This window comes from Nerophis ophidion, linkage group LG05, assembly GCF_033978795.1.
Source record: "Nerophis ophidion isolate RoL-2023_Sa linkage group LG05, RoL_Noph_v1.0, whole genome shotgun sequence".
Lineage (NCBI taxonomy): Eukaryota > Metazoa > Chordata > Actinopteri > Syngnathiformes > Syngnathidae > Nerophis > Nerophis ophidion.
The window spans coordinates 66,989,804-67,016,179 of record NC_084615.1 but is presented as its reverse complement, the minus strand read 5'-3'; the positions used below and the strand labels follow the sequence as shown (position 1 = coordinate 67,016,179).

The following is a 26,376-nucleotide window of genomic DNA, read 5'->3' as shown; positions in this document are numbered from 1 at the left end:
GTCGATCTCAAAATACAGAATGCAATGATTTGCAAATCCTTTTCAATTTAATGTTCGAACTGAGAAACTGTGTTTATTTTTTTTTTGCAAATAATCATTAATTTCGAATTTAATGGCAGCAACAAATAGGAAAAAAGTTTTTTCCACTGTGTTACATGGCCTTTCCTTTTATCAACACTTGGGAAAAGTTTGGGATCTGAGGAGAACAATTTTTGAAGCTTCTCAGGTGGAATTATTTCCCATTGTTGCCTAATGTACAGTTTAGGTTGTTCAACAATCCGGGGTCTCTGTTGTGGTATTTCAGGCTTCATATTGCACCACACATTTTCAATGGGAGACAAGTCTGCGCTACAGGCAGGCCGGTCTAGTACCCGCACTCTTTTACTACAAAGCCACGCTGTTGTAACATGTGGTTTGGCATTGTCTTACTGAAAAATACAATGCATGGATGGCAACATATGTTGCTCCAAAACCTGTATGGACCTTTCAGCATTAATGGTACCTTCACAGCTGTGTAAGTTACCCATGCCTTGGGCACTAATACACCCTCATACCATCACAGATACTGGCTTTTGAACTTTGTGCCTATAAAAATCCGGATGATTCTTTTCCTCCATGTTACAGAGTACATGACGTCCACAGTATCCAAAAACAATTTGAAATGTAGACTCGTCAGAACACAGAACACTTTTCCACTTTTTATCAATCTGACTTAGGTGAGCTTGGGCTGAATAAATGGATTTGTCATTTTTTGGATAGTAGCATTTACAGATGTAGCGACAAACTGTAGTTACCGACAGTGGATTTCTGAAGTGTTCCTAAGCCCATGTGGTGATATCCTTTACACACGGATGTGTTTTTTTGATGCAGTACCGCCTGAGGGATAGAAGGTCCATAATAGTATCACTTACGTGCAGTGATTTCTCCAGATTCTCTGAACCTTTTGATGATATTACGGCCCGTAGATGGTGAAATCCCCTAAGTTCCTTGCAATAGCTCGTTGAGAAATGTTGTTCTTAAACTGTTCGACAATTTGTTCAGGCATTTGTTCATAAAGCGGTGACCCTCGCCCCATCCTTGTTTGTGAATGACTGAGCATTTCATAAAAGATGCTTTCATACCCAATCATGGCACCCACCTGTTACCAATTAGCCTGTTCACCTAGGGGATGTTCCAAATAAGTGTTTGATCAGCATTCCTCAATTTTCTCAGTCTTTTTTGCCACTTGTGCCAGGTTTTTTTAAACATTATGCAGGCATCAAATTCCAAATGAGTTAATATGTGCAAAAAATTACGTTTTCCAGTTCAAACGTTAAGTATCTTGTCTTTAAAGTCCATTCAATTGAATATAGGTTGAAAAGGATTTGCAAATCATTGTATTCTGTTTTTATTTACGATTCACGTGCCATTCACGTGCCATGAATTGATTAACGTGGACCCCGACTTAAACAAGTTGAAAAACTTATTCGGGTGTTACCATTTAGTGGTCAATTGTACGGAATATGTACTGTACTGTGCAATCTACTAATAAAAGTATCAATCAATCAATCAATCAATCAATCAAAGCTTCACTGTTTTTTGGATTTTGTATATTCAGACTAACGGGTGACTGTATTGTCAAAGGGAAGCAGTGAGATGCATAACAGCAAAGCCTTTTAAGGCTTGTGTCAACATTTTTTGGGGATATTTTAGCACCACCCTTTAATGACACGTAACAATATTCCTGAATTGTTTTTTTGTTGAGGATGGACTAAAACTGTGTTTTCACTCTTTTTTTTTAACTGCAGTGTACCCCTGAAGTCAGACATTATTGAATAGCCAGTGAATACAAATATTTCAGTGTCATACTTTATAAATCATACAAACATAATTGCTGCTATCCAATAAGAAGTGTGACCCTCCAAATTGTGCAAGTTCCATTCATTGAAAAGACTCACATTTAGAGATGCCGACTTTTGTTTGGAAAGCAACAATATGTGAATATGCACGGACTGTATGCATGCAAAGTCTTTTTTTCCACAGGAGACTGTATTTCTTCAATAATATAATATGTTTAAATTGTGTGAAATATATTACAGGTGGTGCTCAGATTATGAACAAGTTCCGTTCCTATGTGGCTTTCTTGGTCAAATTGTAGTATATGAATGAACTCATACTCTTTAAATTCATTAATTAAAAAATAAATACAATAATTAAACAAAACAGTAATTAAAAAAGAGAGCATACTAGGAAAAGTGTTGATTTCGGTGTTCCAGCCAAAGCACCCCAACTTTACCATCCAATTACTTAATTACTTTCACGATTGTAGGAGCACATACTTCAACATGCTCAAGAATACTGTGAAGACCTGGCAGTTATGCATAGTTTTGAAGAGTTCTCTGATTTCCGAATAGGGATGGGAATCGAGAACCGAAAGCACCGGTTCCCAGTGTATCAATTCCTTGGATTCACATACCATTTTGTCAATCCTTTTCGACGATCTAGGCTTACATTTTTTTCTAAAACCCACATTTTCTGAGATTTTTATTTTATAGTTTTTATGAGCTTTAAGCAATAAACATCAACATTAAATCAAAATAAGGCTTGAAATATACTGTGATGCATGTTATGTCAAGTATTAGTTTCACCTTATAGATCTAAACTAACCTTTGTACGATATTAAGTTGTTGTTTTTTTAGTTCCACCAGTATATTCTCTAGGCGGATGACAACAGATCCTTAAAAGTTTTGAAACTGTTACTAAATGTTACATTCTTGTGTCGTTTCCACATTTTTGTTAAATTTTACTGAAGGATATTACTTTCTAATATTATTTTTCCGATGTATTTATTTTTCTATGCTATGGGCCTCTTAAGCCTTCACTGTTGGTTTTGGAAGGCCATATTACCTTTAAACTAAACAAAATTGAAGCTAATCCACCTTTTCATTATCTTCTTTTTTTCCAAATAAGAATCGATAAGAGAATCGATAACCGAATCATTAAGCTAAATCAAAAGTGGAATCGGAACCAAAAAAGTCTTAAAAATTCCCATTCCTATTTCCGACTGTCTGTGAGGCCGTGAACAGGACCGTCTTAGCTTGTTTATAGACCACCTTGTCAACATACAAGGTCTGGTTTAGTAGAACTTTTTTAAAACTGTGTTTACAGGTCTCGGGTTGTGCTTGGAATTTTTGGTGATGCAGAGATGAGAGACAATATTATATTTTGATGACGTAAAAATATGGTAGCACCAACATGGATGAAACAGAGGTCCACTGGTGAGTCACAAATTAACAAAAAACACAAACCAGAACTGAGGCTGAGGCAAAAATAAGTATGAAGTATAGAGCAGCATGAAAAATCAATGGGTATAGCATGAAAGGGCACTGCATTAAGCATTTACAGAGTACAATGAACCAGTGTTGTCTGACGAAACATTGCTGGTTTAAGAAGGCTCTGGATTAGCAGGAAGGAACAGACGTCTCTCCGGATTGCCAAAAAGGACACAGCTGAGGAAAACCAAGCACATGCAGGCAGAGGTAAAGTGACAGAGTGGAGACGAGCAGGAAGCGTAAAGAAAAATAAGAGTACTGGACAGAAAACAACAAACACAGGGTTGCGACAGCTGAGCAGTTTAGACCATAAGTATGGTCTTTTCTTCTGTCTCTGAACCTTTTATGTAGTGTATTGTCATGGTGAAGGCTTTCCTTTTCTTTGGTGCATGGCAACCAGAAAAGCCCGTCTTACACTTGGAAGGCATAATGATGTTCAAAGAGTTAACTGATGTTATCCTTTCTGTGTGTGAGCCTCATAGTGTATTCTTACGTAGTTCTTGAGCAAATCCCGTGTTAACACAACAAAATGAAAGTGTTTATTACTTTGTAGAGTGTGTTCGCATTTATTCACAAAACGCCCTAATACGGAACGTGGTAAGCTGAGGACCACCTGTGTGTACTTTATATGTTTCGTTTTGCTCCCCAATTCATTTTTTTATCTTATGCACGACGCCACCCACTTGCCTGCTTGCTAATCCCATCCCACCACTGCGCCTCACTGACATCTGCTAGCCTCGACCCAAGTGAACAGACAAACTTCCAGACCATCCATGTTCACTGACTTTGACTTCTTTCTTTCTGCCTGAGACCTATGCTGAGAAAGAATTCAATGGTTTTACCAGCTCTGAGGACTTTTCCTGTGTTGCCTATAGCTGACGGTTGGGAATGAGGGCTATTCTCCATCCACATGCAAGATAGGAAGAATGATGCAAAAAATAGATCGATACAGAGTTCATTTGACCCCAATTCTACTGGAAATATATTGCAAAAACTGTATCTTCATATGTATTCTGATGGCAGATTCTTCTTTGATTTGTGGGTGTAAAAAGTCCTTATCTGCAGCCATCAGCTGGAGGAAATACACATCACACTCACCAGAAGGAGAGTGCAGCCACTGATGAGATGCTCTGGATGAGGGGGTCCATGTTCAAAAACATCTGTAGATCTCACAGTTTTCTTTCAGAGTCTGTGCATGCATTTGTCTCCTCTGATAAATGAATCATTGCAGACTTTAATTCACCAGAAGGCTGTTTTGGGTTGAACATTGATTTGTCAGTTACCATGGCAATCTGTATGCCGGCGCCGCAGAAAGGAAATTACCATCTGTAGACAGACTTCCGCATCCAAGGCATCTCAATTTATGGTGCCTGCACTGCCTCCCTCTGAGGACCCCGCTTGGTAAAACCTGACTCGACTTCTGTATGGGCATCGAGCATTTCAGCCCATTGCAGATGTACAACCAACATACTGTATATCAAACATCTTAAAGCCAGGGCTCCTGCTTCATACCAGTAGCTAATCGCAGGAGTTTCAACTCGTAAGTCAGTGTTGTCATAATCACCACAACCATGATACTTACGTCGTTATACCCTGTCAGATATAGAGTGTATCCTAATGGTTATCGTTTTATATCATTTTCAAGAAACCCAGTAAACCTGGCAGTGTTAAAACTGAACGAGCAGGGACTCTTGGACAAATTGAAAAACAAGTGGTGGTACGACAAGGGAGAGTGCGGCAGCGGGGGCGGGGACTCCAAGGTCAGAGCCAGTTTGATAAACCCTGCGGGTAACCCACCACCACCATTGGGCGTGTGGGTGCTGTATGGGGAGGGGGGTAACCGGCAGGTCAACATTGTAATACCACTCCAAAAAAAGGGAAAAAAAACGAAGCGTTTTGGCGCTGGTATTTACGGTCTTGTTTAAAAAAGCATTTCATAGAAAGCACAACTGCAGCATCGGTGATGCATAAAGTGAGGGTGAGCAGTGTGCCGGTTACCCAAAGTGATATAGTAATACACATCTACTGCCTTAGGGAGCCAGCACACCAAGCTAGATGGAGTATTAATGCATATCACTTTGATTTTCAAGTTCTTAATGATGTTTATGCCATCTCTATTCATGTGTGTGTGCGTGCACGTGTGGTGATGTGATGCTTCTTCCTTTCTTTAACCATAGGCAAGCTCAAGTGTTATTGTGTGAATGCATTTTTTGCTGCTCTATGTTTCTGAATCAATAACATAAAATAACATGGTATAATATGTTATTTATGTTATTTCTTTGTGGTTGGAAGAATCCCAGTAAACCTAGCGGTGTTGAAACTCAATGAGCAAGCCGTCTTAGACAAACTGAAAAACAAATGGTGGTACGATAAAGGGGAGTGTGGCAGCAAGGACTCCGGAAGAAAGGTCAGTCGCCATTCTGATTCTGTCTGCACAATCCTGCCCTGATCCTAGAACAGACCCAACTCCAGACCTATAGGCCTCTTATACATGTGCAGTATACCCCCTTGTGACTCTAGCAGGACTACAGTATTGGCCCGAATATAAGATACCAAAACATACGCGCAAATTTGATATTGGAAATGCATCAGTATATCAAAAGCAGCAAGAGGTAGGTTTGTTTTGCATTAGTCCTTGTGTTTATTTGTTTGTTTGTTTGTTATTCATTCTTCTAAAATAATGTTTGTTGGGGCTGTCAAAAAAGTAAGATATCACACTAATCATGTAAACACCTGGATTACTCATACAGTTTATTTTGACCGTAGCAGGCTTTTGTCTCAACCGCTGTACGGTCAATGCTCAGATAAATGCATTTGTCAGTACAAAAATGAGTAGTGTTTGTAATAACGCCGTTATTCTAAATAGTAATGAGTAATTTATTTAATTACTTTAGGTCCGTTACAACACCAATAGGAACACTACTTTTGATGAGGTTCAACAACTGCATCATTAATGCAGCAAGTTCAAGGCAAGAAATATAGATTTTATTACTGAAAGCAACAAGCGGCACTGCACTAAAATGGAGTTGATATCAAATAGGAAGAGGCACCATCACACCGTGACACAGCAGACAACATAGACAACAAATCAATGATTGAAGTGACAAACTTGCCATCCAAGCAATACCCCGTTTGTTGACAAGAAGATATGACAGCCATCAAAGCACATGCAATCAATTTATTAACCAGAGGTTACATAATCCGGTGAAAAGATTCAAAAGAGTTGGCATCAGAGCCGACAAACTTCTGCTGCTAACTGCTAAAGCTAACACACACAGCTTGGAAACCCCCGATGACGTCACGTGTCACTTCTCCTGTCCAAAGGCAAAACCCAGTAACTCAATTTTGGTCAAAACTGAGCTGATAACAATTTTGGAGTTCCTAGGTGATATGCTTTACATTAGTGTATGCGATGTTGTAATTTGTTCCGTAAGTAAGCTGTTACGCGCATGGCAAGGCCTAGCAACTACCACATAACCACGTAGATACAACAGAAAAACCTAGTATCTCAAGGGACCAATCGGAGCTTCTTTGTCAGTCGCCTTATTGTCTTTAATGAAACATTTGCACGAATGGGGGCCGACGGTCAACCTGATTACGTGATACTATGGCACGAGGGGATATTTGGAAGATTGGCCCAGGACGTTGCAAGCACCTTCATTAAATGTATTGTTCTTGATTCTTCCCCTTGCATACTCTTTTGGGCAGATAGCTGTGGAGGTCAAAATAAAAACTGGACGCTGTACACGGCTCTTGCCCAATGTGCAAACGCAGAATGGGGCCCACCCGAGATTGTGATAAAATATCTGGAGAAAGGGCACACGTTCATGAGAGCAGATTCAACCCATGGCTCAATCGGCAAGAAAATGAAAGCTCAATAAAACATCTAGACGTTTGATGACTTTGTAGATCTTTGTAAGACAGCATAAAGGTAGATTGGTTTTCCTTTGTTTTCTCAAAATCAACTAGAAGTGAGTTACTAGGTTTTGCCTTTGGACGGGAGACTTGGCAACAGGCACGGCCTTTTAAAAGCACACACACACGCACACTGTGCTCTCATATATCATATACTGTATGAAACGTCTCTCAACTGCAAATGCAAGATGTATAAAGTTATTTTTAAAGTAACGTATAAGTTACTTAACCTTGTAATTAATTACATTTATTGAAGAGCAATTCCGTTATTAATGCAATTACTTAAAGTAACGAGTAGCCATATTTAATTACTTTTTTTAAAGTAATTTTCAGGACACTGAAAATGAGTGAGGAACCTCTGAAAGAACTTTAGATAAAACTGGTACCAAGTCGTGTGCAAGTAAATTACATGTATTCTAGTAAAATGTTTGAAAAATGTACCTAGAATACATTTTAAAGATAAAATTGCATTTTTTTTTACAAATATTGTGCTTTTTTTTTCTCAAAATAATCTAAATTGTGCAAGCGAGTAGTCACCCGGTTTTAATCATGATTAATCCAAATTCCAAAATGTGATTAATCTGATTTAAAAATTAATAATTCGACAGTACTAATATTTATGTTTTCAATGATAATATCCTTGTTGATATAATATATTCAAGAGTCAGGGCATATATACGTACTATTCAAGCATTAATTAGTTTTAATCATTGGCTTGATATCGGTAACTGCACGGTTCTACCATGATTTGATTAACGTGGACCCGGAATATGAACTGTACTGTGAAATCTACTAATAAAAGTCTCAATCAATAAATCTGCTTCTGCTGCTCAACATAAAATAAGATTGTTTCCCACACAATACATTATTGTCTTAACAATTCCAAGAGCATGGTTTTTATGATCTTAAAATATATTTCCAACCACCTAAGTTGAAGAGTAATTTTATGTGTAATTGTCTTATATTCGGGCATATACTTTGTGAGCCATCTGTCGTCTGATTTTTTTTATTCCTTTAAAAATGTGTGTGTGATTTTTTAAACTATCCTATATAGATTTGAAAGGCAGTGTTAAAAAATACACCTGGAATATTGCAGTTGAATAAGCTTGTGTTCACGGTGTAGCTGAAAGAGGTCTTGATTAGAGCTAACCGTACGACATGGCACAAGCACGTGTGGAAAGCCAAAAGATTACACGATCAGTTCTTTTGGACATGTTCTGTCAAAACCTTTGTCTTCTGTCCAGACTGCACAGACTGGCACGCATGTGTGATGAAAACCCTGTCAATCTGTTAGCTCAGCCTTCAGTCACATTGAGCCAGCCACTGGGCTTGCATGTTTTTGCACTTTAGCTTCAATTTCGGCATATAATTTGTAGAATATTCCACTAAAAAAAATAGAACAATGGTGTCAACATTTGAAAGGGATGCATTTATACAGTAGTACCATGTTTTAATGATGTACAGTACAGTAGTACCTCTGTTTTTGTTCGTAATGTGTTCCAAAAGGTCAGCCAAAGACCACAGCCTACAAAAACCGAAGACATTTATTTCCCTAAGGAATAATATATTTCCGATTATTCTATTTCAGACAACCAAATGCACACAAGAACTCATTTTATAGAGAATCATATGTGAAAAAGAATGCAAAAATACAAATTAATTGGATAAATATCTAACATCACCGCCTTTGTACTTTCCTTCTTGAATTCAATTGTTCTTTTGTTTATTTACTTGAAGTTTTTTAAAGGACTAATAGCCTGAAATGTCACCAACAAATTCTCTTAAATTATTTTTTGTTCATGAAAATTAGTCTAGCAATCATTTCCCGTAACAATTTGTTTTTGAGTAATCGTTAGGTAACTAACTCTACTTGGAACACCTCCTTTCCAATGCCAGACTTGGTGTGACGTAATCTACAGAACTGGAGCCCATTTCCCCACATAGACGGTGTGGAAAAAGGCATGTTAAACTTTTAATTTTAACACTTAACTGCATGTTTTTGTCGTCCTCGTACATGATTACTTCACAACCAATATGGTTAACATTATGAGCAAAAAATGAATATAACAACCCGCCATTTCTGGACTTCCCTGTTCTTCCAATCTTCTCTTCTATAGACACCATAGCCAGTGTTTTCTTCATGCTCTTTCAGCATTTCAGGATCACATTTGGCTTGAGTATTTGACATTTTTTTCCATCCAAACTATGACCAAATCTGATCTTCTTGACATTGAAAGGGTAAAAGAAAACACATTTTTGGGTGCAATTATAGACAAAATTAACTGGAAACCTCATGTACACATAAAGTGGCAAGAAATATATCGATAATAAATACAGCAAAAATATGTTCTGGACAAAAAAAATAATCATTCCATATTCTCTACTGCTCGCGAGTGTTACCATATCTGAGTTATTGTGTAGAAATATGGGGAAAAAACTACAGATTTGCGCTTCATTCTCTGACTGTGTTACAAAAAAGAGCAATTAGAATAATACATAATGTTGGACATAAAGAACATACAAACGTTTTTTTTATCGAACCACAAATATTGAAATTCAACAATTTGGTGCATTTGCAAACAGCTAAAATTATGTACACAATAAACTGCTACCCAAGAACGTACAACAATTATTCTCAACAAAAGAGAGGAAAATCTAATTTAAAGCAGTTGTGTACGCGTACAACACTTAAAACCTTTATCATATCCTTCTGTGGAATTAAATTGTGGAATGGATTAACCAAAGAAATCAAACAATGCACCAATATGATTCCGTTTAAGAAACGGTACAAACTACAAGTGTTTACAAAGTACAAAGAACAAGTATGATGAACATCTTGAACCTATTTTTTTTTTTTTTGGGATAAAGGTTATGGATTTAATGTTTGATAGTATTATTTGTTATTATTTTTTTCATTCACTGTTCTGTAACAGAACAAGGAAATGGGAGGTACGATTAAATAAGCTCTGCTTCTTCCTACTCCTTTTTGGAAGTGCTGTAGTGAAACAACTGGAAATATGTGACGCATCATATTGTATCGTATGCATGTTCGAAATAAACTGAAACTGAACTGAAAAAGGGCATAAAGCATAAGAACAAACTGTTTATCGACAGACCTGAAGTTAATATAATTATTTTAGCGTTGAATAGAAATTAAAAAAATAAATGTATATATAACTTAACATGTTTTATGACTCTGACCCTTCTGGGTCACCTGTACCAAACTTGAGTAAAAAAAATCAATATATTGTATTGGTTTTTAAAATGAGAAATATGAAAGTGGCCCCCGCTTGTTTTGAAAAAGTTTGAACACCCTTGTTTTCAAATGTCAGAGATACTGTATACTTGATGACAATACTTGTTTCAGTTTATTTTCAGTCTAACAAAAACATATTCAAACATAGATCACGATTCAAAAATGAATAACATGACTGAAACAGGCAGAAGCAAAAAAGCTTATATGCCCAACATAAAATGTTTTACATTCAATTAAGTTACCTTTTCTAATAATTCTGCAAAACAAAAAGAAATATAGTCATTCAGCATCCACATTCAAGCTGCCCCCAACAAACAATACAAAAATATGTACCTACACACATGCACTTTTTTGTAAATAGATAAACATACATACCTTCTATATACAACATTTAACCAAACAAATTTCTAGTTCACATAACTTTTTAAAATACATTGTGACATGTTCTTTTTGAAATTAAATACTGAGTCACTCATTTTTATTTCTTTACCAACAGAATTCCACAAAGTAACACCGAGAACAGATAAACATCTACGTTTAACAACTAGTCTTGCTTTTGGTAAAATAAACTTAGATTCATCTCTTAGATTGTATTTGCTGGTCTGTAGAGAGAAGTATTTTTGAATTCCTTCTTGAAGAGTATTTATTTTTGCTTTGAACATTATCTGTGTTATTTTATAATAAACAATATCTTGAAATTTCATAAGTTTTTACCTGTACACAAGCAGAACTGTTTAAAAGTATATTCTCTGAGCGACAGGAAGTCAGTGCAGTGACCTAAGCACAGTTCTAGTCAGGACTCGAGTAGCAGCACCATAGATATATTTTAGCTCCTTCACAGCTTGTTTAGAGAGCAGAGTGAGAAGGCTATCACAGGAGCTTAGCCTGTTATAAACAGAAAAAATAATTGATTAATCTGTTTAAGTATAATTTAGACACATTTTTACGTGGTTAACATACTGATGCCACTTGAAACTTTATTTGACCCCATGATAGCTTATTTTCTAGCCGTACTCAATTAAAAAAAAATATATATATATATATCACCACAGCGTGGGATTCTTTATTTGAGTGATTGAGATGCGGGCTAATAGACTAGTTTTTAACATGCAATATTTTACTGTATGATAACTGAGACGGTATATGAAAACTGAGACAAACCTTTGCCGAAAACCGAAACCTACAAAAAGTGGGGCATACAAAAACCGAGGTACAACACTGTACATTAGAATATTTTCAAAACTGTTCCCCAGTTTAATATTAATTGAAACATTGACCACATTTGATTTGAACACTGACACAAAATTGAAAATGCCTGAGAAAATCCTTCTATTTCAACATTTGTGTCATTACTATGCCTGGGATAATACTTGCCATTTAGCTAGAATTTCAGTAGTAATATTAGCGCTACATTCTTTGTTGTTGTGTACACTAACTATGTAGCTGCATGGGGAAACGGTGTATCAGTCTTGTTTTTCCCAAGAAAAAAATGTTTTTAGGGAAGAATTGAACATAATTGACTAAGACATTGATATACCCCACCCACTTTGCTATATTTGCACAGTGTTGAGGTGGACATTTTTGACGCATATCCAGACAGAACATGTATTCTAAGATGCTTCTCAAAATCTGGCCTCAGGGAGATACTCTTAGAGGCTTGTAAAAGCCTGTGAAGGGGATTTGATGAGCGTAAATTTCCCCTGACAGGAGGAATTAGACTCTAAAATCATCACATGTTGTTAGCGTTTCGACTGATAACCTGCAGCCTGTCATGCCTTCAGAACACATTACTTGACACCCTTCCTGCAATAGAAAAACCTTCATTACATTATAATATGCAAAAGAACAGCCCAATTACAGCAAAGTCTGCCAATAACATGCTTTTTTGGAGTTTATGGATCAAGTTGGATTTACATCACATTCAAAAACTAAAGTTACAAATAGTATATGTGACCTATAAATTGTACGATTTTAAAAACACCTTTTTGTTGTGCAGCTACATGACTACATGTATGATGGGGAGGGGGTTATAGTTTCTTTCGTTACAAAATACAACACTAGCACTGCCTTTAAAACAATGTTAGAAATGCATTAGTACATGTAATATGTACATTATAGCAATTAAATTTGTAAGGCCTGTGTCATAAATCCAGTTCAACAATGATTACTGTTCTCACCAACATCAATCTATGTGATATTGCACAGTGTTTGGAGAGCTAAATTACCATAAGCTGACTCTCACCAAGATCCTTGTAGTTCACTGAGCTCCACACAAGGGTCTGTGATCGAGGGCAATGCAAACTCCTTCAAGATAGCAAAAAATAATGAAAAAAATCGTGATCGCCGGGCAGGATTTCATAGAAGCGACTGTTTGATTCACACAACAATGGTCATGTGCTGACATTGATCCTGCTGTTGTTACTGTTTTGTCCAATCCATCAAATATTAATTATTTAATAAATGAACAGAGAACGGTTCTGAAAGCATTTATTAACTATTCACTCTGTTGTCATCCAATTCGTCGGCTGTTTTGTTTTGGATTTCCCAGCGTCGCTCTCATCAGCTTTTGATGTGAGTGGTTAAAGTAACGTCATTCAAGTGGTTTATCCAACCACATATAATTATTTGTTTACAAGGACCCGACTTCTGAAATGCATTTCCTATTGAGAACTCCCAGATCTTTGTGTGGAGCTCAGCGAACTACAAGGATCTGGCGAGAGTCAGGTTAACAAATACCCTGCACTCTACTAAAAAAATGCAGTTTATTTATGTGCATCATTTTGCAATCACTCAGCGTGATTGCAACATCCGTCACTCATACATGCACCAGGTGGTAAAGATAGATAGATAGATAGATAGATAGATAGATAGATAGATAGATAGATAGATAGATAGATAGATAGATAGATAGTACTTTAATGATTCCTTCAGGAAAATTAAAATTCCAGCAGCAGTGTACAGAGTTGAGATCAATTTAAATAAAAGTAAAAAGTAAATAATGGGGGTTTAAATGGAAACAAAATAGAGAATATTACAATAAGAATAAAAAATAAAAAGCAACAATGGGAATAAAAATATAACAGTAAAATAAGACTGATGGCAGTGTCCTCTTTGCAACCATAGCAAAAGAAATTAGGCTCTTTTATCCCTGAGAGACTTGTTGAAAATGATGTGACTGTGATTTGTGAGACAGGCCTTGGAACATAATTATTGTCATGTTTGCATGCGTGTGACTAAATCCCGAGTGTATGGTCAGGCTTATGTATGTGTAGTTCTGTCTGTGATTATACACTCACTTTTCACATATTTGAAGTATGGGGAAATGTATGGATGTTTAGTTGGTAATCCCAATATTACAGCACGTACTGGTACCTAATATTGTGGCCAGTGAGTGTATATGCTTGAGCAAATGTGTGAATGACAACGTTCTCAAGTCAGTCAAATGTGTGTCACTCTAAACGTTGTCTGTTGCTAATTGCCCCCCCCACCCCCTCGACCCTCGTCCCCAGGACAAGACGAGCGCTCTGAGCCTCAGCAACGTGGCTGGAGTCTTCTACATCCTGATCGGCGGCCTGGGCCTGGCCATGCTAGTGGCCCTGGTGGAGTTCTGCTACAAGTCCAGGACCGAGTCACATCGAATGAAGGTGTCGACCGCTCGAGCCGCTGCTGCCTCAGCTGCTCAGGCCTTTCACTGCTCAGCCTTAGACAGTGGTGCTAGCGCCCCCTACACAGAGCTGCAGAGCTACGGCCTGTACGCCAACAACACTGTTAAGATATAAGGGCAGAGCACAGCCACGGGGTAGGAAACGCTGTGATTAAGCCATGATGATGATGATGATGATGATGCTGATGTCCTCCGCCTCCTCATCCCCCGCCCATCTAACCGTGACCACAGTAGGGCTTTTCACGGCTTCCACCGCAGTGCGAACGCTCTCCTGTACCTCTTTCTCCTTCTACCGCTCCTTTTCTAAGTCTTCTTGTTACTAATGGCCTGCAGATGTCCTCAATCACGTAATTGCAAATTGCCCTTGATCATGTTTAAGTTTTAGCACCAACATGTTTCCAAATACAATATGCAATGAACATATCTGTTAGTCTAGTGTTAGTCTAGTGGAGGAGCCGAATATGGCCCCCCAGCTTCCAAAATAAATACAATTTAAATAAATAAAAATATATATATACATATATATATCAATCAATCCAATCCACTTTATTTATATAGCACATTTAAACAACAATAACGTTTCCAAAGTGCTGCACAGCTATGTTTAAAAACAATATTAAAAAAAAACAATATTATGCTCCACCAATGACTGAATAAAAACAAAAAATAAATAAATGTAAAACCAATGTAAAAAAAATATATATATATATATATATATATATATATATATATATATATATATATATATATATATATATATATATATATATATAAACAAATATGATTAAAAACAATTCTAAAGGGTAAAATCAATTAAAACAGTAAAATAGAAATCAAAGTGTATAAAAAACACAGAGGACAACAGAGGACAGAGGACCACACAACTCACGTGCGATAAGGTGCCGACTTGTCCAGGGTGTACGACGCCTTCCGCCCGATTGTAGCTGAGATAGGCACCAGCGCCCCCCGCAACCCTAAAGGGAATAAGCGGTAGAAAATGGATGGATATATATATATATATATATATATATATATATATATATGTCTTGATTGGATTATCCAGAGAATAGTGCTCGATATCGTGGTAGAGCGCAATATGTAGGTGTGGGAAAAATCACAAGACTACTTCATCTCTACAGAACTGTTTCATGAGGGGTTCCCTCAATCATCAGGAGATTTTATCATCTCCTGATAATCTCCTGATGATTGAGGGAACCCCTCATGAAACAGTTCTGTAGAGATGAAGTAGTCTTGTGATTTTTCCCACACCTTATATATATATATATCTTTTTTATATATTTTTTTTCAATCTGTCCTTTCTAATCCTTTTTTTACCACCTGTTACTCTCTGTGTCAAAGTCATGGCCTGCAGGCCTTGCGAATGAATGTTATATGGCCCCCGGGATGATATTTGATCAGTATTAAAACCGGCCCGCAGGCCAGAACCGCCTGCTGCTGCTTTTTTGTACGCACCAATACTCAGTGTTGGTGCTAGGAATTTTCAAAATGTCATAAAAGTCATAAAAATGGGCGCCCACGGTACATTTTTGGGGTCCCACTTTTTTGCAAGCGTTTTGAAAACACATGATAAATGTATGCATTAGCCTGTTATACCTCATGTTCTATATTGTGTTTTGGAATAAAAGGTTGTCACTTCCTCCTACTTCCAAAGACATGCACCTGGGGATAGGTTGATTGGCAACACCAAATAATAATAATAATAATAATAATGGATTAGATTTATATCGCGCTTTTCTATTGTTAGATACTCAAAGCGCTCACAGAGAAGTGGGAACCCATCATTCATTCACACCTGGTGGTGGTAAGCTACATATGTAGCCACAGCTGCCCTGGGGTAGACTGACGGAAGCGTGGCTGCCAGTTTGCGCCTACGGCCCCTCCGACCACCACCTATCATTCATTCATCATTCATTCACCGGTGTGAGTGGCATCGGGGGCAAGGATGAAGTGTCCTGCCCAAAGACACAACAGCAGCAATTTGGATGTCAATAGGTGGAAAGCGAACCTGCAACCCTCAGGTTTCTGGCACAGCCGCTCTACCCACCACGCCATGCCGCCCCATTGGTCCTAGTGTTTGATCGTTGTCTGTCTATCTGTGTTGGCCCTGTGATGAGGTGGCGACTTGTCCAGGGTATACACCGCCTTCCGCCCAATTGTAACTGAGATAGGCTCCAGCGCCCCCTGCCACCCAGAAGGGAATAAGCAATAGAAAATGGATGGATGGATAAAATGTTACTTAAGTCATAAAAAAAAAATAATACAAAAAACACTAATTTGTATGCATATTTATATTATGCAATTTATTCAGTTGTAAACATTCATTCACTTTCCTTCATGGATCTAAACCAGTTGGAGGTACCGAACCCCACCAGTTTCTTATGCACATTCATCGAACCCTTCTTTAGTGAAAAACAAAGTTGTCGGGTTTTTTTTTTTGTTGGGGGGGGGGGGGGGGGGGGGGGGGTATTCAAGACAAAGTTATGTTTTTTCTTACTAGTGCACAAAATGAACCGTGCATGAACATCACCTTGTTCAAAGAACAAAACCAACACAGTGCATGAACTCACAACAAATTACACACTTGCAAATCAGAAGGAAAATTGTTTGGGGGGTATCCATAAGACTTAGACTTCCTTTTTATTGTCATTCAAATTTCAACTTTGCAGTACAGATACGCCGATAGGGAGAAGTTTTTATTTACACGATTGATTGATTGAATGAGACTTTTATTAGTAGATTGCACAGTACAGTACATATTCCGTACAATTGACCACTAAATGGTAACACCCCAATATGTATTTCAACTTGTTTGATTAAGTCGGGGTCCACGTTAATTAATTCATGAGTCTGGTGTGTCTTGACCGCTGCTGCGGCGGAGGCTCTGCCGAACCCCTGAGGCCAACTCACCGAACCCCTAGGGTTCGATCGAACCTCGGTTAAGAACCACTGATCTAAACTTTACCGCTGCCGGTATTTTTGTCTATATTTTTATTGTAATATTTTCAGAATGTGCTTGTACTATTTTTGGCCAGAGTAAGACAAAGAAAACAATCTGAAGTTGTCTTTATTAATTTTTTTTAGTTTGAATGCCATGATTTTAATAGTCCGGCCTGCCTGTGCAGAGATTCTCCTCCATGCGACCCCTGAGCTAAAATGAGTTTGACACCCCTGCCTTAATGCATTCACTCTGACATTGAGGAAAATGCTTTAAAGACAATGTCGAGCAAAGGTAATAGAACAGAAACAAGTTCCGGACACACCAAAACGAACGAACAATATATGCCAAAGAAGTGTCAATTATGTGGGTTAAAAAGTACTCTTAGTATGATGGAGTGCATTTTATTTACAACTCCACAAATGAATGGCCAACTGCAAATGTATATTTGCAAAAAGAGGAATGTTTGTGCCTAATAAAGTAAATGATGAGTGCACACACAAAAACATAGGGAAGCTCAGGACGGGTATAAAGGCAATTTCAATTACAGTGATGCATCTGTCTGGCTCTGTCGCTCTGAATAAATGTGTCCCCTGCTCCTTCTGCTCTTGTCTGGCAATGCAGGGCCATTGTGGTGAACATTCTTTATCTGTATACCATTAGGTTCCATCCCTGCTTTTACACAGAACCTTCTTACCCTATTTACTGCATTTCAGAAGTTTTTAAGTATGGATTTGTTTCAATGTATATTTCCCCCATCAGACTGTGTAGAGTTTAGATATTATTACTCTAAAATACCACACTTTCTTCTCGTACACAGCAGGAAATGTACTAAACAAGGACGGCTCTTTGTCACGGGTGTATTTTCTCGGTCTTAATCAGTGCACGAAGGGCCACCTGATCAGTATGCGGATTAGATTGGCGAGGATCCCTTTAAGCCACTGTGACTTTTTGCTGTTTGGCTTAAAAGAAACAACAAGGCCGGTCCAATTAACGCGATGCTCGAGCTGCCGCGCTGCACCCGGCGGTTGCTTAAGATCTCGGTTGCTTTGTCCAAAATTAATCAGCACCAGAATGGGCCGCCATCACAGACAGCATTAAGCCACATTCAAAGCTGGTGGCTGTTACTGCAGGACACCACCTAATGGAGCAATTACAGCAATGAATGAAGCCTTAGCTCACTTCTTACTGCCCACACCTTGCTCTGCTGCGCCCCAACGTTCATTCAAAACATGCCTGCAAAGTATATTTAAACTCTCTTCAGTTTAGGCTACTCAAACTTTTTGTTTATCAAGTACCAACTCGGAAAAAAACTCGGCTCTCAAAGTTCCATAATAATGACCAACAATAAAATGCAGTAGCATAGTAGGCCTGCGTATGCATTAAAAACAAGGCAGAGGTTTGATTTAACGAGTGCATTTATTATCTTTGTCCACTCCAACTTTACACGCAGTTTGAACAGAAACACTGTTTGAATATAAGAAAATAAAACAGTTTTTGTAATCAAGTGATTCTTTGGCGCACCACTAGATAGAGCCCACGTATCATTTAAGGTTGTCTCGATACCAATATTTTGGTACCGGTACCAAAATTGTATTTTGATACTTTTCGGTATTTTACGGTACTTTTCTAAATAAAGGGCACCACAAAAATGGCTTTATTGGCTTGATTTAAACAAAAATGTAAAGAAAACATTAAACGTGTTTCTTATTGCAATGTTGTCCTTAAATAAAATAGTGAAAACACAAGACAACTTGTCTTTTAGTAGTAAGTAAGCAAACAAAGGCTCCTAATTTAGTCTGCTGACATATGCAGTAACATACTGTGTCATTTTCCATTCTACTATTTTGTCAAAATGATTAAAAACAAGTGGTGGAAAATGAATTATTAATCTACTTGTTCATTTACTGTTAATATCTGCTTACTTTCTATTTTTACATGTTCTATCTACACTTCTGTTAACATGTAATAATCACTCATTCCTCTGTTGTTTGGATACTTTACATTCAATCTGGATGATACCACAAATTTAGGTATCAATCCGATACCAAGTCGTTACAGGATCATACATTGGTCATATTCCTGAGTTTATAAACATAATATGAATTTTAAGAAAACGAAAGAAGATTTTGTGAGGCTAAAAAATATCGATGTAATCAGAGTAACATCGACTAGATATGCTCTTGTATTTGATATCATCACAGTGGATGTCAGTTGTAGATCCACTCATGATGTTTGTTTACATTTTTATGCCGGTGAGCTACGGTGTGTAATGAAGCATGTTTAGCTATTCCTCGTCCTGCTTGTAAGAAACGTCGCCATGGAGGCAAGGATTAGTGATTTCGAAGTAGCTAAAACACTGCAGACTGCGGCTGGACTTTAGCCGCTAGCTAGCTAGCCATGTCTTAAAGCAGTGGTCCCCAACCACCGGGCCTCAGAAGAATTTTTTATTCCTTTTTATTTAAAACAATATATATATTTAAAATAAAATAAAAATTAAAAAAGCATTAAATCAACATAAAAAACACAATATACACTTACAATTAGTGCACCAACCACAAAATCCTCCCTTTTTCATGACAAAGAAAAAAAAAAGGATCTCCCCCGGGCCGCGGGACAAATTATTAAGCGTTGACCGGTCAGCGGATAAAAAAGGTTGGGGGCCACTGTCTTAAAGCACCTCTTCCTGAGGGCGTTTCAGTGTTATAACTTCGTTTTCAAGCCACAACTTTTCTGTCTACACATTGTTTGCCTGTAAGTACTCCGTGATTGGCTTGTGACGACGACGAGGGCGTGGGAGACTGGTACTTTTTAGAGGCGGTATAGTACCGAATATGATTCATTAGTATCTCGGTAATATACTAATACCGGTATACCGTACAACCTTATGACACACATACCACAGTTTGAGGATTTAAATTCAATTGGCAGTTGACAACTACTTCCTAAACCAGTGGTCCCCAACCTTTTTGTAGCTGAAAATTTGTCCCACTTACCAGGGTGGCGGGGGGTTCATAAAGAAATACAATCATGTGTGCTTACGGACTGTATCCCTGCAGACTGTATTGATCTATATTGATATATAATGTATATATTGTGTTTTTTATGTTGATTTATTTTTATTTAATTTTTTTTAATTTCTTGTGCGGCCCGGTACCAATCGGTCTGCGGACCGGTACCGGGCCGTGGCCCGGTGGTTCGGGACCACTGTTCTAAACAGCTCAGAGACAGGGAATTGGAAGGTAACCATGAATGTGGTTTTTGGAATGTTGTTTTTAAACATTTCGTTCCTTAATCTGCTCTCATGGAGAAACTCTCAAATTGTAAAGCATAAAATTATCCTAATTGTGTCTTGACAAGATAATGGATTGCGATTCAGGATTCTAAGGCTCATGATTAATGGATCGTTCTCCAACACATAGCAGCAGGCTGTGACTCCGAAAAACTCAAGATGTCCGTACAATGGAATAACTGCGACCTCAGCAAGGTGAAATAGCCGAAATCAAATCTTTGGAGTAAGAGATGTGTTTTCTTACTATGTTAGACCAATGTGCTTATCCTAAGTAAAATGTGTGAACATATAAAAAATAATCCGCCAACAGAAGTAGAAAATAACAAGTGAAACTTAAAACTCTTAAAACGTACATGTAGAGTAGCATAGGTGCCAATCACCCACCTGGGATTGATGGCAACTTTCAATCTTAAAATTAATGTTTGAAAAATCAATCGTGATGTCGGTAATATTGAAGCGAGATTGGTTTGTTTCACCTAATATAAACGTTACAAATCATATAATCTATAATTGACAAAGCCTAACCAAGGTTTCATTGTGCTCGATAATTAACTAATTGGACGATCATCTTCACTTTAAACACACTGCACACGAGCGAATGTAGGTCATTATTATTCAACAGCCATACATGTCACATTAAGGGTGGCAGTTTGAACAATGCCAACACTATCATAAACATGTGCCAAATAGTGAAACCACACTAAACAACAGCGACAAACATATTTTGGAAGAATATTTACACTGCAACACAAGATAAACACTCGAGAACAAATTCCCAAAATTCCCTGCAGCACCAACTTTTCCGGGAACCTAGAATATAAACAAACACCATTGGTGGATTTACATCTAACATCCACTGTAATGATACCACATACAACAGCGTTTTTAGTCAATACTACTATGATTACATTGATATTTTTTAGCATCTACATCTAACATCCACTGTAATGATACCACTTACAATAGCGTATTTAGTTGATACTACAACGAGTACTACTATGACTAGATTGATATTTTTTAGCATCACAAAATCTTCTGTTTTAATTCATATTATGTTTATAAACTCAGGAAATATGTCCCTCTCCACATGAGGATTTTGAATATGACCAATGTATGATCCTGTAACGACTTGGTATCGGATTGATATCCAAATTTGTGGTATCATCCAAATTGAATGTTTAGTATCCAAACAAGAGAAGAATTACATGTTAACAAAAGTGTAGATAGAACATGTTAAAACAGAAAATAAGCCAATTTCAACAATAAATGAACTATTAGATTAAAAATAATTTTTGCACCACTTGTCCTTAATAATGTTGACAAAATCATAGAATGGAAAATGACACAATATGTTACTGCATATGTCAGCAGCTAAATTAGGAGCCTTTGTTTGTTTACTTACTACTGAAAGACAAGTTGTCTTGTATGTTCTATATTTTATTTAAGGACAATCTTAAATAAGAAACGTATGTTTAAAGGCCTACTGAAACCCACTACTACTGACCACGCAGTCTGATAGTTTATATAACAATGATGAAATATTAACATTGCAGCACATGCCAATACGGCCGGTCTAGTTTACTAAATTGCAATTTTAAATGAAAGCGTCACGGAATATGACGCTTATGTTGACGCGTGCTTGTGACGTTATTGGTTGGAGCGGACATTTTATCCCAGAACCACTCACGGTTAAAAGTCGTCTGCTTTAATCGCAAAATTACACAGTATTTTGAACATCTGTGTTGCTGAATCTTTTGCAATTTGTTCAATTAATAATGGAGTCTATAAAGAACAATGCTGTTAGTGGAAAGCGGTAGATTGCAGCTGCCTTTAGCAACCAAAACACAGCCGGTGTTTCTTTGTTTGTTGTGAAGCTTTAATATGGAACAGAGCGGTCAAGTGAACATGTTTCTCTACCACATGTCAACCGGCAAGTTTTGGGATGAAAAAATTGTGATATTTAGTCGGCTCTTACCGGAGACTTGAGCAGAGTTTGCGTCCACCTGCAGCAGCTGCCAAAAAGGCAGCTGTAACTTTCTTAGCTCCTCCTTATGGCTTCCCTCAGAGACACTGGCGGTCACCACAGCCCTCCGACTTTCAGGTATGACTTTATAATCTCACTAAAACACTAGTAACACAATAAGCAGATAAGGGATTTTCCAGAATTGTCTTAGTAAATGTGTCTGATAACATTTGAATCGCTCCCACTGCCGTCGCCTTTTTCTTTTCTTTCCAGTGCTTCACTCTAACTTTCCTCATCCACGAATATTTCATTTTCGCTCAAATTAATGGGGAACCATCGCTTTCTCGGTCCGAATTGCTCTTGCTGCTGGTGGCTATGATTGTAAACAATGTTCAGATGTGAGGAGCCCTACAACCCGTGACGTCAAGTGCACATCATCTGCTACTTCCGGTACAGGCAAGGCTTTTTTATTAGCGACCAAAAGTTGCGAACTTTATCGTCGATGTTCTCTACTAAATCCTTTCAGCAAAAATATGGCAATATCGCGAAATGATCAAGTATGACACATAGAATGGACCTGCTATCCCCGTTTGAATAAGAAAATCTCATTTCAGTTGGCCTTTTATGTACCCCAAGATTTTTTGTTAAAAGAAAGCCAATAATGAAATTTTTTGCGGTCCCCTTTATTTAGAAAAGTACCGAAATACCTTTGGTATCGGTACCAAAATACTGATATCGCGAAAAAACTAATACACACACACTGAGCACCCACTGGCAGAAATGTAGATCAGCGCCTATGTACAGGGGCGGCATAGCTCGGTTGGTAGAGTGGCCGTGCCAGTAACTCGAGGGTTGCAGGTTCGATTCCCGCTTCCGCAATCCTAGTCACTGCCGTTGTGTCCTTGGGCAAGACACTTTACCCACCTGCTCCCAGTGCCACCCACACTGGTTTAAATGTAACTTAGACATTGGGTTTCACTATGTAAAGCGCTTTGAGTCACTCGAGAAAAGCGCTATATAAATATAATTCACTTCACTTTACTAGTACCTCAACCTACGAGCCTAATTGGTTTTGTGACGGAGCTCTCAACTCAAAACACTTGTATCTCAAAACAATGTCCCCCATTGAAACAATTGAAGTCAATTCAGTTGGAACTTGAAGAAGTTGGTCTAGAATAGTAAAAAATTGGTTTGTAAAAAATAAATTATTTTAGTTCGATGTCTGCTTAGGTTTCCCGTTTTGCAGTGCAATCTATCAGCGTTCCAGCACCACGTTTAGATAACACTTACTTAAATGGTATAAATTGCCCAATGCTGTGCTCAAAATTTAACAAATGGGCTCAAAGTGTGTATTCCTGCGCGATGATATCATTCCAGTCTGCAGTCTAATTGTATTGTCTTGTCGTCCTGCAGCAATCCATCAATGACGCCATGCGCTGTTCCACCCTGACCAGAATGAGCGGTAACGGGAGCGGAGGAGAGAACGGACGCCTCCTCACCCACGACTTCCCCAAAACCATTCAGACACTGCCGTGCATGAGCCACACTGCCAGCATGGGACTGGGTGCCTCTGGCATGTGATCACAACACTGCGTTTTGGAGAAGGGGAGGGCAGGAAGACTAATGACTCCAAAAAAACAAAACTAAACAAAACATAAAAAACAACGTCTCCGTGGTTAGACCCATCTATTCTTCTGGCTGTGGCCGACTGGAACGAGATTTAACTTACTGCCAAAATGCACTCTTCAAACACAAGACATTTTTTTAATATGTGGGTATTGACGATGTAAAAAAAAAAAAAAAAAGAAGGGAAGTGTGCTGCAATAAAAAGTCTGGGTGTGTTTTTTTTTGTTCTTTTTCTTTTTACAAAAAAACCCTCATCCTTAAGTGTGACGCCTGTGCTGTGCCATTTGGATGGAGTTGTCAGTCTGCATGTGCAAAAATGTTCACCTCAACTGCTGACCTTGTACTACCTAGAAGCTTTCTGGTGGCTGATGGTGTCTTTGCACAGACAACAATGTTTTGTTGTTTTGTTCTCACTCTTGCCATGTTGGGAGGACCAAGTGCTCTGTGTAGCATAGCCAGTTTTCTAGTCCATGGGTTTGCACTGCTGTATATATAATGTGGTCGGTTTGAGTCACTCTCGGTCGAAGGCTGGTTGTTTGGGCCAGAACGTGCATTGCTGCTACACCTCATGGAACACGCCATGCCTTGTCTTTGTGCCATAGCACCATTATTTGTATGTGCACACTGTTGTTTTCTTTTTTTAAAGCAATGTGTGCGATTATAGAAAAAAGCGCAAAATAGCGGCTATGAGTGACCTTACACTGCATCCTGCTGCTACAGCCTTCCCAGGACACCCACTGCTATAATCTGAAATCTAGTAGCAGTACACGTGGAATAAGACAAATTAGAAAAAAAAAGCAAATGAAAATGTTCCCGGGAAATATTGCATACTTGCCAACCTTGAGACCTCCGATTTCGGGAGGTGGGGGGTGGGAGGCGTGGTTTGGGGTCGTGGTTGGGGCGGGGGTAAAAGGAGAGTATATTTACAGCTAATTCACCAACTCGAGTATTTCATAAATATTTCATATATATATATGAAATACTTAACTTTCAGTGAATTCTAACTATATATATTTATTTTATTATCCATCCATCGGTCGGGTCGCGGGGGCAGCAGCCTAAGCAGCGAAGCCCAGACTTCCCTCTCTCCAGCCACTTCGTCTAGCTCTTCCCGGGGGATCCCGAGGCGTTACCAGGCCAGCCGGGAGACATAGTCTTCCCAACGTGTCCTGGGTCTTCCCCGTGGCCTCCTACCAGCTGGACGTGCCCTAAACACCTCCCTAGGGAGGCGTTCGTGTGGCATCCTGACCAGATGCCCGAACCACCTCATCTGGTTCCTCTCGATGTGGAGGAGCAGCGGCTTTACGTTGAGCTCCTCCCGGATGGCAGAGCTTCTCACCCTATCTCCAAAGGAGAGCCCCGCCACCCGGCGGAGGAAACTCATTCCGGCCGCTTGTACCCGTGATCTTATCCTTTCGGTCATGACCCAAAGCTCATGACCATAGGTGAGGATGGGAATGTAGATCGACCGGTAAATTGAGAGCTTTGCCTTCCGGCTCAGCTCCTTCTTCACCACAACGGATCGATACAACGTCCGCATTACTGAAGACGCCGCACCGATCCGCCTGTCGATCTCACGATCCACTCTTCCCCCACTCGTGAACAAGACTCCTAGGTACTTGAACTCCTCCACTTGGGGCAGGATCTCCTCCCCAACCCGGAGATGGCATTCCACCCTTTCATTTTATTATATATATAAATAAAAGAAATAGAATTTCAGACGGCACCAATCAAATACACAGTAATAAAAACACAGTTGTTCTACTAACTGTACTGTGCTTACTGGTTACTTAAAAAAAACAGCAACACTTACCTTTCACTATTTGAGTAACGTCACTTCCGAGTTTCCAGAAGATGCCGTCTCTCGCTGTCAGCTCTGTTCGTTTTTGTGTTGTTTGCATCTATTTTCGTCTCTGTCAGCTCACTGCTTGAGTATGACCGCCAAACACTGTTGGATCTTTACCCCTTTTCCCACTGATATGATCAACTTCGACGTTGGTTTTCCGACGTCCCAGTCAGCTTTTTTACCTGGCCGGATTCCTGCCTTGCTTTCCCCCCCCGTGGCTCCTCTCCCCCGCCACCTGCGGGCTGTGTGTCGGGCCCCACCTGGATTAGCTGCGCCCTTGGACGTGCTGGCCCCCGCCAGGTTCCATCTTGTGAACGCAAGATCTTTGACAAACAAAACGTTTATCCTGAAGGATTTCTTCACTTCTCGCGGAGTTGACTTCCTCTGTGTGACGGACACATGGCTGAGAGCCGTTGAGTCCACCCCTCTTAATGAACTTCTGCCTCCGGAGTGTTCCTACTTTAATTCTGCGCGGTCATCCAATCGAAAAGGAGGAGGATTAGCAGTCGTTTTTAAAAATTACTTTAAATGCCGTCAGATCCGCCTG

The 26,376-nt window shown here is 38.8% G+C and overlaps 1 protein-coding gene across 8 annotated transcripts in view; it reads left to right on the top strand.

Annotated features, from left to right (window-relative positions):
- gria1a (glutamate receptor, ionotropic, AMPA 1a) overlaps positions 1 to 24,830 on the top strand; it is a 210,400-nt gene extending 185,570 nt beyond the window's left edge. For 2 of the 8 annotated variants that reach the window (XM_061901831.1, XM_061901835.1), the window contains 3 exons: positions 4,957 to 5,071; positions 13,992 to 14,126; positions 23,771 to 24,830. In XM_061901831.1, coding sequence (XP_061757815.1) covers positions 4,957 to 5,071; positions 13,992 to 14,126; positions 23,771 to 23,938 — 418 coding nt within the window. In that variant the 3' untranslated portion in view covers positions 23,939 to 24,830. Of the gene's footprint in view, positions 1 to 4,956; positions 5,072 to 5,603; positions 5,719 to 13,991; positions 14,377 to 23,770 lie in introns of those variants that run through there. The other 6 variants (XR_009806935.1, XM_061901832.1, XM_061901834.1 and 3 more) reach the window with 6 other exon arrangements.
- Positions 24,831 to 26,376: the final 1,546 nt, after the last annotated feature.